The sequence below is a fragment of the Festucalex cinctus genome, chromosome 4 (genome assembly GCF_051991245.1).
Source record: "Festucalex cinctus isolate MCC-2025b chromosome 4, RoL_Fcin_1.0, whole genome shotgun sequence".
Classification (NCBI taxonomy): Eukaryota; Metazoa; Chordata; class Actinopteri; order Syngnathiformes; family Syngnathidae; genus Festucalex; species Festucalex cinctus.
The window spans coordinates 20540924-20552424 of NC_135414.1; the positions used below are offsets into that span (position 1 = coordinate 20540924).

General features: G+C 39.6%; 4 protein-coding genes across 7 annotated transcripts; 2 read left to right on the forward strand and 2 right to left on the reverse strand.

Annotated features, from left to right (window-relative positions):
• Positions 1-171: 171 nt before the first annotated feature.
• On the reverse strand, positions 172-3272 carry LOC144017732 (uncharacterized). Of its 3 annotated transcripts, none has more exons than XM_077519613.1 (3): positions 3190-3272; positions 1994-2137; positions 172-1855 (listed from the first exon to the last, which is right to left on the reverse strand). In XM_077519613.1, the coding sequence occupies exons 1-3, from the start codon at positions 3245-3247 to the stop codon at positions 459-461; spliced, it is 1599 nt and encodes a 532-aa protein (XP_077375739.1). In that variant the 5' UTR covers positions 3248-3272; the 3' UTR covers positions 172-458. The 3 variants fall into 3 exon arrangements, with proteins under 3 accessions (XP_077375739.1, XP_077375737.1, XP_077375736.1); XM_077519611.1 differs by lacking the exon at positions 3190-3272 and adding an exon at positions 2392-2958; XM_077519610.1 differs by lacking the exon at positions 3190-3272 and adding an exon at positions 2374-2955.
• A 139-nt stretch (positions 3273-3411) lies between these two features.
• On the forward strand, positions 3412-6199 carry LOC144017738 (uncharacterized). Its single transcript, XM_077519620.1, has 2 exons — positions 3412-3822; positions 4705-6199. The coding sequence occupies exon 2, from the start codon at positions 4734-4736 to the stop codon at positions 5823-5825; it is 1092 nt and encodes a 363-aa protein (XP_077375746.1). The 5' UTR covers positions 3412-3822; positions 4705-4733; the 3' UTR covers positions 5826-6199.
• Positions 6200-6445: 246 nt separating this feature from the next.
• On the forward strand, positions 6446-8038 carry LOC144017740 (uncharacterized). 2 transcript variants are annotated; one of them, XM_077519623.1, is made up of 2 exons: positions 6446-6889; positions 7072-8038. In XM_077519623.1, exons 1-2 carry the CDS (start codon positions 6814-6816, stop codon positions 8025-8027), a joined length of 1032 nt encoding a protein of 343 aa, XP_077375749.1. In that variant the 5' UTR covers positions 6446-6813; the 3' UTR covers positions 8028-8038. The 2 variants fall into 2 exon arrangements, with proteins under 2 accessions (XP_077375749.1, XP_077375748.1); XM_077519622.1 differs by having other exon boundaries at positions 6446-6866.
• Positions 8039-9551: 1513 nt separating this feature from the next.
• On the reverse strand, positions 9552-11467 carry LOC144017087 (uncharacterized). Its single transcript, XM_077518333.1, has 2 exons — positions 11046-11467; positions 9552-10849 (listed from the first exon to the last, which is right to left on the reverse strand). The coding sequence occupies exons 1-2, from the start codon at positions 11170-11172 to the stop codon at positions 9951-9953; spliced, it is 1026 nt and encodes a 341-aa protein (XP_077374459.1). The 5' UTR covers positions 11173-11467; the 3' UTR covers positions 9552-9950.
• Positions 11468-11501: the final 34 nt, after the last annotated feature.

An 11501-nucleotide genomic window follows, 5' to 3' on the forward strand; every position in this document is an offset into this window, starting at 1 on the left:
GGATTGACTGTAGTGTGCGTTTTTAAGTGTGCCTTTACATGGACTCTTTTATCATAAAGTGAACAGGCAAAAGGTTTCTCTCCAGTGTGTGTTCCTTACAATTGGTACTGTTCTGCACCTCTCAGGTGTGTCCAGTGAATTATATGAAGTCCCAAGCAGCCAACGACACACTTGTGCACTGAAAATGATTTATTCACAAAAAAGTTTTGCCATGAATTATTATCTTAGCAAAAGGACTTATGGAAAAACCAACCCCAAAACAACAAACACAACATTTCTCGCTTTGAAAATAATCCAAATTAATCTAAGTATTACTTTAACAAAAATACAATTGCTTACTTTCCTCGCTAACAGAAACAAGACAAAAATCCCCCTCTTCACAGGTGTGCTCTTAAAGGGGTCGAACCTCTGATGCCACCAATCAGTTATACCGATTAAGCTACAGCATTGGCTGCTCTTTAATGTTGGAGGGGCTCAGGCTCCTGTTGCTCAAGACACAGCTCATCCAGTCCTGATCCTGAACTCAAGTTGCACAATGAACCAGTAAATGTTTTCTCTCCGGTGTGCATTTTGGTATGCCTGTTTAAATACCTTTCTACAGAGAATTTTTTCCCACATACTGAACAAGAAAATAGTTTCTTTCCTGTGTGTGTTTTTGTATGCTTTATTAAATATCTCTCAAAAGAGAAGCTTTTTCCACAAACTGAACAGGGAAAAGGTTTCTCTTCTGTGTGTGTTGTAATGTGTCTGTTCAAACATCCCTTCGTAGAAAGTCTTTTACCACAAACTGAGCAGGCAAAAGCTTTCTCCCCAGTGTGAGTTATTGTGTGTATTTTTAAATTTCCAATTCTAGAGAATCTTTTACCACAGATTGTGCAGACAAAAGGTTTCTCCTCAGTGTGAGTTATTGTGTGCGTTTTTAGGTGTGCCTTTACATGGAATCTTTTATCGCAAAGTGAACAGGCAAAAGGTTTCTCTCCAGTATGTGTTCTTGTGTGTGTTATTAAACGTTCCTTTATAAAGAAGCCTTTACCACAAACTGAGCAGACAAAAGGTTTCTCCCCACTGTGTGTTCGTTTGTGTCTTTTTAAAGTTTGTTGCGTATAGAACATTTTATCACAAACTGAGCAGGCAAAAGGTTTCTCCCCAGTGTGTTTTCTAATGTGCATTTCTAAACTTGTCTTTCTAGTGACTCTTTTACCACAAACTGAGCAGGCAAAAGGTTTCTGCCCAGTGTGCGTACTTTTGTGTCTTTTCAAATTGCCTCGTGTAGAGAATTTTTTGCCACAAACTGAGCAGGAAAAAGGTTTTTCCCCCATGTGCAACTTCATGTGTCCTTTCAAGCCATACTTTGAAGCCAAAGTTTTCCCACACTGAGAACATTCCCAGTTTCTTTCGTCAGTTTGACATGCCATTTCACCTTTCGAGTGTTCATCATCATCATCATCATCATCATCATCATCATCATCATCATCATCAGTGTAAGAAGAGTGTGACGTTATGTCATCACTGTCTGACAGTGGAGTTAAGAGCTCTGCTTGAGATCCCCCATCACATTCTGTTGTCATGTGCTGATTTGAGCTGCAGTTTGGAGAATCACCCTCTCTGTTCACATCACTTTGTCCTTTATCTTCATCTTCATTCTTCAAAGGGAAACCATTCGATGGCAACTTGGTGATATCAGCCAGCTCCACTTCCTTTTTAATGTGTAAAGTCCCTTGCACTTCCTCCTCTTTACTGTGTTGGGGATCTGGCTCCTCTTCCTCTCTTATGTGGGGGGAGGCTTCCGCCTCCTCTTTAACGTGAGGTGACTGTGGCCCCTGTTGCTCAGGAGGAAGATACTTTTCACTGATCTCTGCAGGACATCGGAAGAAGGGGGGAAAAAAGCAATGTTTGATTTTTACTGGTTATTCTAATTAATTTATAAGCAGTAGAGATAATGGATGTATGGTCTGAAAATGTTCTTGAATGGAATGGAACAGTAACAACTGACCTTGGTCGTCATCATCTTCACTCTTCACAATGACAGTAATTAATGGAAACTTGGTGATATCAGCCTCCTCCTCCTCTTCCTGTTTGATGTGGTGGGGCGGCTTTGCCTCCTGCTGCTCACGATGAAGATCTTCTTCACTGACATCTGCAGGACAAAAGAAGACAAAAGTATGTGGCTTAGTCAGTGTCATTGGTGAAAACATTTTTAGCAATGTCTCTTAGAAACATTCGTAATTATTAAGTCCAAGTACTGCTTTGTGGTGTTAATAATTTTAAATTGAAAGTAAATAACATTATTCATGTAAATGTATCTGTCTTAACATAGTTCCCGGATGTAATTGAAGGTACTTGCTAAACAATGATCGTAGGAAGTAAACAAACCTGCTCTGTGTAATGTACCTCGAAGCTGCTTGAAAATAGCGTCTAGTAGTTGACATTGTCTCTCGTTGTCCTCTTTTGTTCCAGAAAATTCTTCCACGTTCTCCGTTATCCTTCTTTCAGACATTTTTATACGATACTTTACACACACTCTTGGTGTCTGCTGAGCAATGTGTTGCTCACAAACGCGTCTCTTTGTTAGCGGCTAGCAAGCTAAGCTAAGCTAGCTCGTGAAGCTTCAACGTGCACAGAGACGAGTTTATCTGCACACGAAGATTTGATCAGTGTTCTTTACAAACAGTAAAATTGTAATGACACGTACTGCATCGATGACTTAGTAAGATCAGCGCTAATTCAGGATATATATTTTTTTAATGAATGAATGATGGGATTTGGAGGAGAAACAAAAACGTTTGCGCAAGTACTTCTGCTGCAGAAGTTGTACGGCAAGACCATTTGGACAAACTACTGATTTTCTCCGCAGTATATCTTCTCATAAGTTGAGGAAATAACTGTCTGGGAGGCTCTAAGTCTAAAATAAAGCAGTCGTATCTCCTTCACCCGTCACATTGACATCAGCAAAAGACACTTGCAGTGTTCAACGTCACCTTCATAATTATCATCATCATCATCATCATCACTTTTCACAATGTTTGTCAATGGAAACTCGGTGATATCCTCTTCTTTAATGGGAGGCGAGTCTGGCTCCTGCTGGTCAGGTTGAAGATATTCACTGATGCCTGCAGGCACATGTGTCAAGATCCGGTCCTCGAGGGCCTGATTCTTGCATGTTTTCGAGGTTTCAATTCTCCAACATACCTGATTCAATGAGGATTATTATCAGGCTCCTGCAGAGTTTGCTGATGATCATAAACATGAATCAGCTGTTTTTAATGTGGAAAATCAATTGTATTTCAATTTGGTGGTAAATACGATTCAAAGCGCGACTCCAAAGATTTGTTTTTACAAGACCCGCCTGAACATATTCAGTGACGTCATTCGCCCATAACCAACCACGCTTGGGTACAAACTCAAATTACTTCCTGGATTTCGCGAGTTATCCTCCGAAATCTGGGAATCCTGGTCTCCATCAGTACACTTCACTAAGTATTGTACAGTACGAGACGTCACAATTTCTCTAGTGTAAAAGATAGTTTGATTTTTTGTTTTGTTTTTTAATTCGCTGTGCCTGGGTAAACTCGCCGAGCTGCAGGTTAAAGCTTGTCGAGCTTAGCCTGTTAGCAACTAACAAAGAGACGGTGTTTGTTATCAACACGTCGGTAAGCAGCGATCAACTGTGAGTGTAAAGTGTTCTGAATGTCAAATGGAAATGTGTGAAAAAAAGTACGAAAGAATATAAGGAGGAACTTTCTGGAACAAAAGAGTGGGACGAGCGACAATGTTTACTGGACGCTGTTTTCAAGAAGCATCAAGAGGAACCACACAGAGCAGGTTTGTTCATTTCTTAATCTTATTTGTTCACTTATTACTTATGCGTTCATTTGTAATTAAAACCTCATTTGTGAAATCGAACATCTGGGGACTGAATGACGTCACTGGGTTGAAAGCGGCTGTGTTGGGAATCAGTCACTCAATCAATACCAATTTTTATAGACTAAAAATCACTAAAAGGGTCACTCATAATTGTGACAGTCTATCACGCTTCACATAATTGTTGTTGTTGTTGTTGTTTTAGCATTTCCTTACACAATCTCCATAATGGTTGGGTATGAGTGAATCACTCTGAACACAGTGGGACAATTGATATATTTTCATATCCGGATGGGTCACAGGTCCCAATCCATCAACTTTCAGAGTAAAAATGAAGTCACCTGCCTCCTCCACCAAAGCCTCAGCTACCTTGGTGGTTTAGAATGACAAATTAGTATAATTTTGACAATACCTGTATCTGTCACTTTAGGGGCCGTTTTAATGGAATGGTCCTTTCTTGCATTGTAACATGGCCCAAACATGGCTGCCACATTCCACAATAAAAAAGGATTTCCCAAAGCGCTGCCAAGCTTGATTGACATGTGGGGGGTTCCCTGCGTGTTTGTGATGAATCACTGAGATTACATTTACATGAATACCATCATTTACAATTTTACACTTGATAGATGTTATATTATAAAGATGCTAATGACCTTGCTGATTTTTGTACTTCCAATCACAGAAATGTGCTTATTGAACCTCATGATTCTACATGTTTCTGATAAACATGAACTAATACATGTATAAACAATAATGCACAACACCAAAGTCACCACATTAGAATTGACAGAGCAAGTTTTTGACTTAAGTCAACCCATTTGTATGTTTATTTGTCTCCTGCAGACACCAGTGAAGAATATCTTCGTTTTGAGATGCAGGAGCCAGAAGCCCCTTGTGTTAAAGAGGAAGAGGAGGAGGCTGATATCACCAAGTTTCCCTTGACTGTCATTGTGAAGAGTGAGGATGATGATGATGTTGAAGGTGATGGAGACAACTGTGGAGGATCCCAAGCAGACAGCCTCCTAGCTCCACTGTCAGGAAGTGACGACATGACGTCACACTCTCCTGACACTGACGATGAGGATGGCGATGGAACACGTCACACGGGCAAGAAACAAGAGAATTGCATGCAGTGTGGGAAAACATTTAGCTCAAAATGGAATTTGAAGGTTCACCTTCGAAGTCATAAAGGAGAGAAACCGTTCACCTGTTCAGATTGCGGTAAAAGATTTGCTAGTAAGGGAAATTTGAACGCGCACACAAGAATACACAATGGAGAAAAACCTTTTTCCTGCTCAGTTTGTGGCCTGAGAGTAACTCAAAAGAGTGGTTTAACAACTCACATGAGAATACACACTGGGGAGAAACCTTTTACCTGCTCACTATGTGGCAAAAGCTTCTCGATAAAGGGTCATTTAAGAAGACACACCAGAACACACACTGGAGAGAGGCCCTTTGCTTGCTTAGTTTGTGGTAAAAGATTCTCTATAAAAGGACATTTACGAACGCACACAAGTATACACACTGGTGAAAAACCTTTTTCCTGCTCGATCTGCACCTTCAGTTTCAGTGAACGTTCAAAATTGGTCAAACACATGAGAACGCACTCTGGAGAAAAACCTTTTTGCTGTTTAGTTTGTAGTAAAAGATTCTCGGCAAAGACAAGTTTAGTGCGACACAAAAGAACACACAGTGGAGAGAACACTGTTGCCTGCTCAGTCTGCAACATGACTTTTAGTGATCGTTCTGGATTGACTGAGCACAAGAGGACACACACCGGAGAGAAGCACTTTTGCTGCTCTGTATGTGGTAAAAGATTCACTCAAAGAGTACACTTGACATCACATACAAGAATACACACTGGTGAGAAGCCATTCAGTTGCAGTGTGTGTGAGAAAAGATTTACTCGTAAGGATCAGGTTAAGAGACACAAGTGTTCTGGCGAGAAGAGCAGCAGTCAATGAAGCTTTAAAGAAGCGGATGAAACAAAGTGTATGTGTAATTGTGAATAAAATGCAATATTAAATTGAGTTGATTTATTTGGTTAAGATTTGGTTCAATTAGTGGAGCACAGAGTTCAAAGCAAGCATGGTGAAGCAGCGTTTAGCTGTCACGCTGCACACAACTGGAATAAGCATCCAAAAGAATTGAAGTCAGCGCAAAGTGTAAATGCTTTCAAATCCTGGTTAAAAACTATGCTCCCACCCCCATATGATTAAGAGAAGCATTATTAAAATAAAATTTTCCAAAATTATTTTAGTAAGATACTTCTTACTTTACATGTCTTTTACTCTTTATAAATGTTGTTCATGCCATTTTAACAATGTAAAGCACATAAGTTGTGTATGAAATGCCCTATATAAATAAAGCTGTGCCTTGCCTATTAAATATATTAAATATTATTTCAAAGGTCAATCAAAATTCACACACCCCACCTTTATCATTTATTAGTCCTTTGTTAACTTTATTTCTGGTACAGTATTCAAGTCACGTTCTAAGGTTCGGGATTCGAATCCGTGCTTATTTAGAGATTGAATGTTGCAATTTTGCCTGCCTAGTGCGTGGGTTTCTTCTTCTTCCGGATGTTACAGTGAATTTGCTGTACTACTTCCGCCGCAGATTTACTTCCGTTTGTGTAACTTAACGAGCTTCGCTATTTTTTTATTTTCTTAAATTAGTACTGGACTACTGAATCCTTGACAGAGAACATTGCATTACGACTTCAATGGCATTTTCGTTTCTGGAAAAACGCGTCTCGGTGACGTTGAATATTCTCGAGCTTGCTTAGCTTAGCTTGCTAGCCGCTAAAAAGAGACGCGGTTATAATCGACACATCGTTAAGCAGAGATCAATTGTGAGTGTCAAGTCTTGTGATTATCGTGTGATAATGTGTGCAAAACGTGTGAAAGAGGAGGACGAAATTGGTGCAACAGAAGAGGACAACGATCCACAATGCCAACAGGACGCTGTTTTCAAGAAGCTTCAAGATGTGTTGAACAGAGCAGGTTTGTTCTGAATCGATTGGGAGGTAAAGATCGGGCTAAACTATTTAGCATGCAGCCGACTTTGTACTTGTGGTTATTGAATTGATTATCTACCGTCTTGAAATTGTATGCAGCTGCGAAACACTTTGAACTACCTTACATACAAATTGTACTCTAAAAAACAAAACAAAAACACGCCACGCTACGTTTGTCTTGTGATTTGCAGACATCAGTGAAGGAGATCGTCATTCTAAGCAGCAGGAGTGGAGCTCCAGGGTGGAGCAGCAAGAGACAGAGCCTCCCCACATTAAAGAGGAAGACGAGGAGGCTGATATCAACGAGTTGCCTTTCACTTGTGTCATCGTCAAGATTGAAGATGAGTACAAAAACGAGTGTGATGAAGACCAATGTGGAGGATCACAAGCAGACAACCTCTCGGCTCCACTTTCAGATAGTGACAACACAACCTCACACTCTTCTGACACTGAAGATGATGAACACTCAAAAGGTGATATAACATGTCACGCTGACGAACAATGGGTGAAATGTTCTCAGTATGACAAAACTTTTCCCAACAAGTCATCGTTGAAAATACACATGGGAACACACCCTGGGGAGAAACAATTAAGTTACTCAGAATGTGGCAAAAGACAGAAGGCAGAAAGTAAACCTTTTGCCTGCTCATTCTGCCCATTAAGTTTCCGGAGGCGTTGCAATTTAATTACACACACAAGAACGCACACCGGAGAGAAACCTTTTGCCTGCCTAATTTGTGCAAAAAGATTTGCACGTAAGGGACCCTTGATTGTTCACATAAGAACGCACACGGGCGAGAAACCTTTTGCCTGCTCATTATGTAGTAAAAGATTTGCTCGTAAGGCACATTTGAACATACACACAAGAACGCACACAGGAGAGAAACCTTTTGCCTGCTCGGTCTGCAACTTAAATTTCAGTGAACGTTCTGGATTGGTGCTGCACATGAGGACACACACTGGGGAGAAGCCATATTCTTGCTCCGTTTGTGGTAAAAGATTTGCTCAAAGTCGCAATTTGACAACACACAAAAGAACCCACACTGGGGAGAAGCCGTTTAGTTGCAGTGTGTGTGATGAACAGTTCTCTTATAAGTACCAGATGAACAAACATAAATGTGCTGGTGAGAAGAGCAGCAGTCAATAAAGCTGCAAGATTGTAAATAGTCTGCATTTATTTATTTATTTTTTAACAGAAAATGTAGTGTGTCTATGGCAATATGGAAAAGTGCACAATGATCATATTTACCTTTCGGCATTTGTGTATTTTTTTTCTTCTTTTTTACAGCCTATTCTATCTGTGTGGTTTATTTATTTTTTATTATTTTTATTTTTAATTTTTTAACACCTGTTTGCCGTTTCGTGCTCAGGTCAAAGCAATAAAAACACAAGTGGTGCTTTTTTTTTCTTCCCAAGGTGCTATATGGAACCAAATTAAGTAGCTTCATTTAGACTACAGTAGTGCTTTGCTGCCGCCTTGTGGCATCTGTCGGTAAGTACAAATTAAGGGGGTGTAAATTACAGAGGGTTCACTCAATGTATACTTAAATCTGAATAAAATGCAAGTCATCAAAAATAATTCATCAAATTTGTAATATGTGTTTCTTCTTCTTAACTAAGTCACATTAGTTCCGGTTTATGTTTCAATTTTAACCATGATAAAAGTTTAACCAGTTATTTTTAATGACTAAAGGTCTTGCCTGTTGATTCAGTTCAGTTACAATGTGATCAGAGTATGCATTGCTTGAGGGGCCACTTGTGTTTGTTAATGTAATATGCAACATAAAAATATAAAAAGGAAATGTGTTTACATGGTCTCTTGGGTTCTGCACACGTTTGTTTTGGCGGTTGTAAAGCAGGTAGTTAATGTTCTCAGACCTTGCCATGGTACCTTCCTTTTGTGAACACAAAAAGCATACAATGTATAGAAAATATATTTTGTAGTGTCGATGTACATGCACATGCTTATAAACAGTGCACGTGTCTGGGGTACACTTCTCCAAATAAGAGGCTTAGCATGCTTGCTTCAAGCTGTTTATTTTTCACTCCCAGCCTGAGGTTAACTGTAAAACTGACACATAAAACTTGAGAATTAAACATTGTATAGGTAAGCATCAAAATATTTCGCAAACTAGATTTGTCTAATGACGTCTGCTTGCTTTGTGCTAACATGTTATAGAAAATGCCTTATATGGGTCAACAGAAAAAAAAACAGTATCACTTTCAACAACAACAAATTAAACATTGTTTATTAAAACACCAAAATGTTCAACAAAACCACACAGTAGTTTCCTTACAGGCAAATATTCTGTTTTGGGGTCTGTCTGATGCTTCTTTGTCTCAAGGTCAGTGCTGCCCCGTATATTGTGGCACAAACCATAACTACACTGAAGGCTCGCTACTCCAAATTCAGACTTGCCTGCACTGTTAACAAAATTTAAAAAAGAAAGAAAGAAAGAAAGAAAGAAAGAAAGAAAGAAAGAAAGAAAGAAAGAAAGAAAGAAAGAAAGAAAGAAAGAAAAATAATCGCTTGCTTAAAAAGTATTGGGATGTGAAAGGTGAATCACAAATATAGTTGGCTGTATTGGGGCGGCAGTGGCTCACCTTTGTTGGGGGGGGTTATACATATATATATATATATATATATATATATATATATATATATATATATATATATATATATATATATATATATATATATGTATGACAGTACATTGCAGCATGTCTAAAATAGGTTTGGAGCTGCACAAGTTTGAATCCCAGTGCAGGCAAGAATCTAAAAATGCAAGTAGTAGATGGAAAGATTGTGATCATCTTCTATGTACTATGTGTAACACAAAATATACTGCAAGTAGAATTTCCCATTGAGGGATGATAATAACGAGGAATATTATTTCTTTTGTGACAAAACATTTAGGAATGGATGTAGTCTCTCGTTGATTGCTAGATCATAGAGGTGAAGTTAAGACAACAATTATTGATGGCACTCAATTTAAAAAAAAAAGTAAAATGAGACATTTTGTGAGAAAGTCATCATACTTCATATTTGACTTAATGTCCTGCAGCTTCACTAACCGCTGCTCTTCTCACCAGCACACGCGTGTTTGTTCATCTCCGACTTAAGAGAGAATTTTTCATCACACACGCTGCAACTAAATGCTTTCTCACCACAGTGTCTTCTTCTGTGTCTTACCAAATTGACATGTAGAGAGAAACTTTTACCACAAACTGAGCAGGAATAGGGTTTTTCCCCAGTGTGCGTTCTCATGTGTGGGCCCAATGATGACCGTTGACTGAAGCTTACGTTGCAGAATGAACAGGCAAAGGGTTTCTCTCCAGTGTGTGTTCTTATGTGTGATCTTAAATGTCCCTTCTGCGTGAACCCTTTACCACAAACCGAACAGGCAAATGGTCTCTCTCCGGTGTGTATTCGTACATGTATTCTTAAATCTCCCTTTATCCGAAATCTTTTACCGCAAACTGAACAGACAAAAGGTTTTTCTCCGGTGTGTGTAGTAATGTGTCTTTTCAATGATGACTTGTTGAAAAAAGTGTTGTCACACTGAGAACATTTCACACGTTTGTTGACAGTGTGGCCTGTCATATCACCTTTTGAGTGTTCATCATCAGCATCAGTGCCAGAAGATTGTGACGTTACTTCCTCACCATCTGACAGTGGAGCTAAGAGGCCATCTGGCTGTGATCCTCCACGGTGCTCTTCGTCACCTTCTATTGCCATGTGTTGACTTGAGCTGCTGGTTGGAGGCTCATGCTGATCTTCTCCAGCTTCACTCTTCAAAGGGACGCCAGTAAATGTGAACTTGAAGATATCAGTCTCCTCCTCCTCTTCCACTTTAATCTGGAGAATCTCTGGATCGTCATCTTCTTTAATTTGAGCAAGTGCTGGCACATTTTCTTTTTTATTGTGAGGAGACTCGGGCTGCTCAGCATGATTTTCTTCACTGACATCTGCAGGACACAAGGATACAAACACGTAGTTTGGTAGTCAAGCTTTGCTCAGTCAAGTCTCATGTTACAACTCAGATTACGTAGCTATTTATGTGATGCCATACAGTGCCCGGATGTTCGGCTTCAAGACATAAATATTGCTCTGCATAGGAAGTACAGTATTTGCTAAACATTTAAGAGCGGGAAGTAGACAAACCTGGTTTGTGTGGCTCATCGTGAAGCATAGGATTAGCTTTAGCGTTCAGGAGTCCAGTTGACGTTGTTGCTCGCTCTCCTCTTTTGTCCGAGAAATTTCCTCCTCGTACTCTTCTTCTTTCACACATTTCCACGAGCCTGTCCCAACAGTTTACGCTCTCACTTGATCACTGCTTGCACTGATGTGTTGAACTTGATAAGCAACGCGTTTCTTTGTTAGCAGCTAGCAAGCAAAGTCAAGCTAGGCTAAACTTGCTTCAGAACGAGTTTATCCGGACACGAAGATTAATGATATATTAGTTTGGCCAACAGTGTGGACGCAGGGGAAGAATTATCAATCGAGCTGAATATAGTTTGAAGTTGGATATTCGCGACACATTCGAGCGGGTTTAGGCTCCGGGAGCTCTTGTTTATATGACCACGGTATGAGGTATACGTCAAAACAATATCCGGTTTT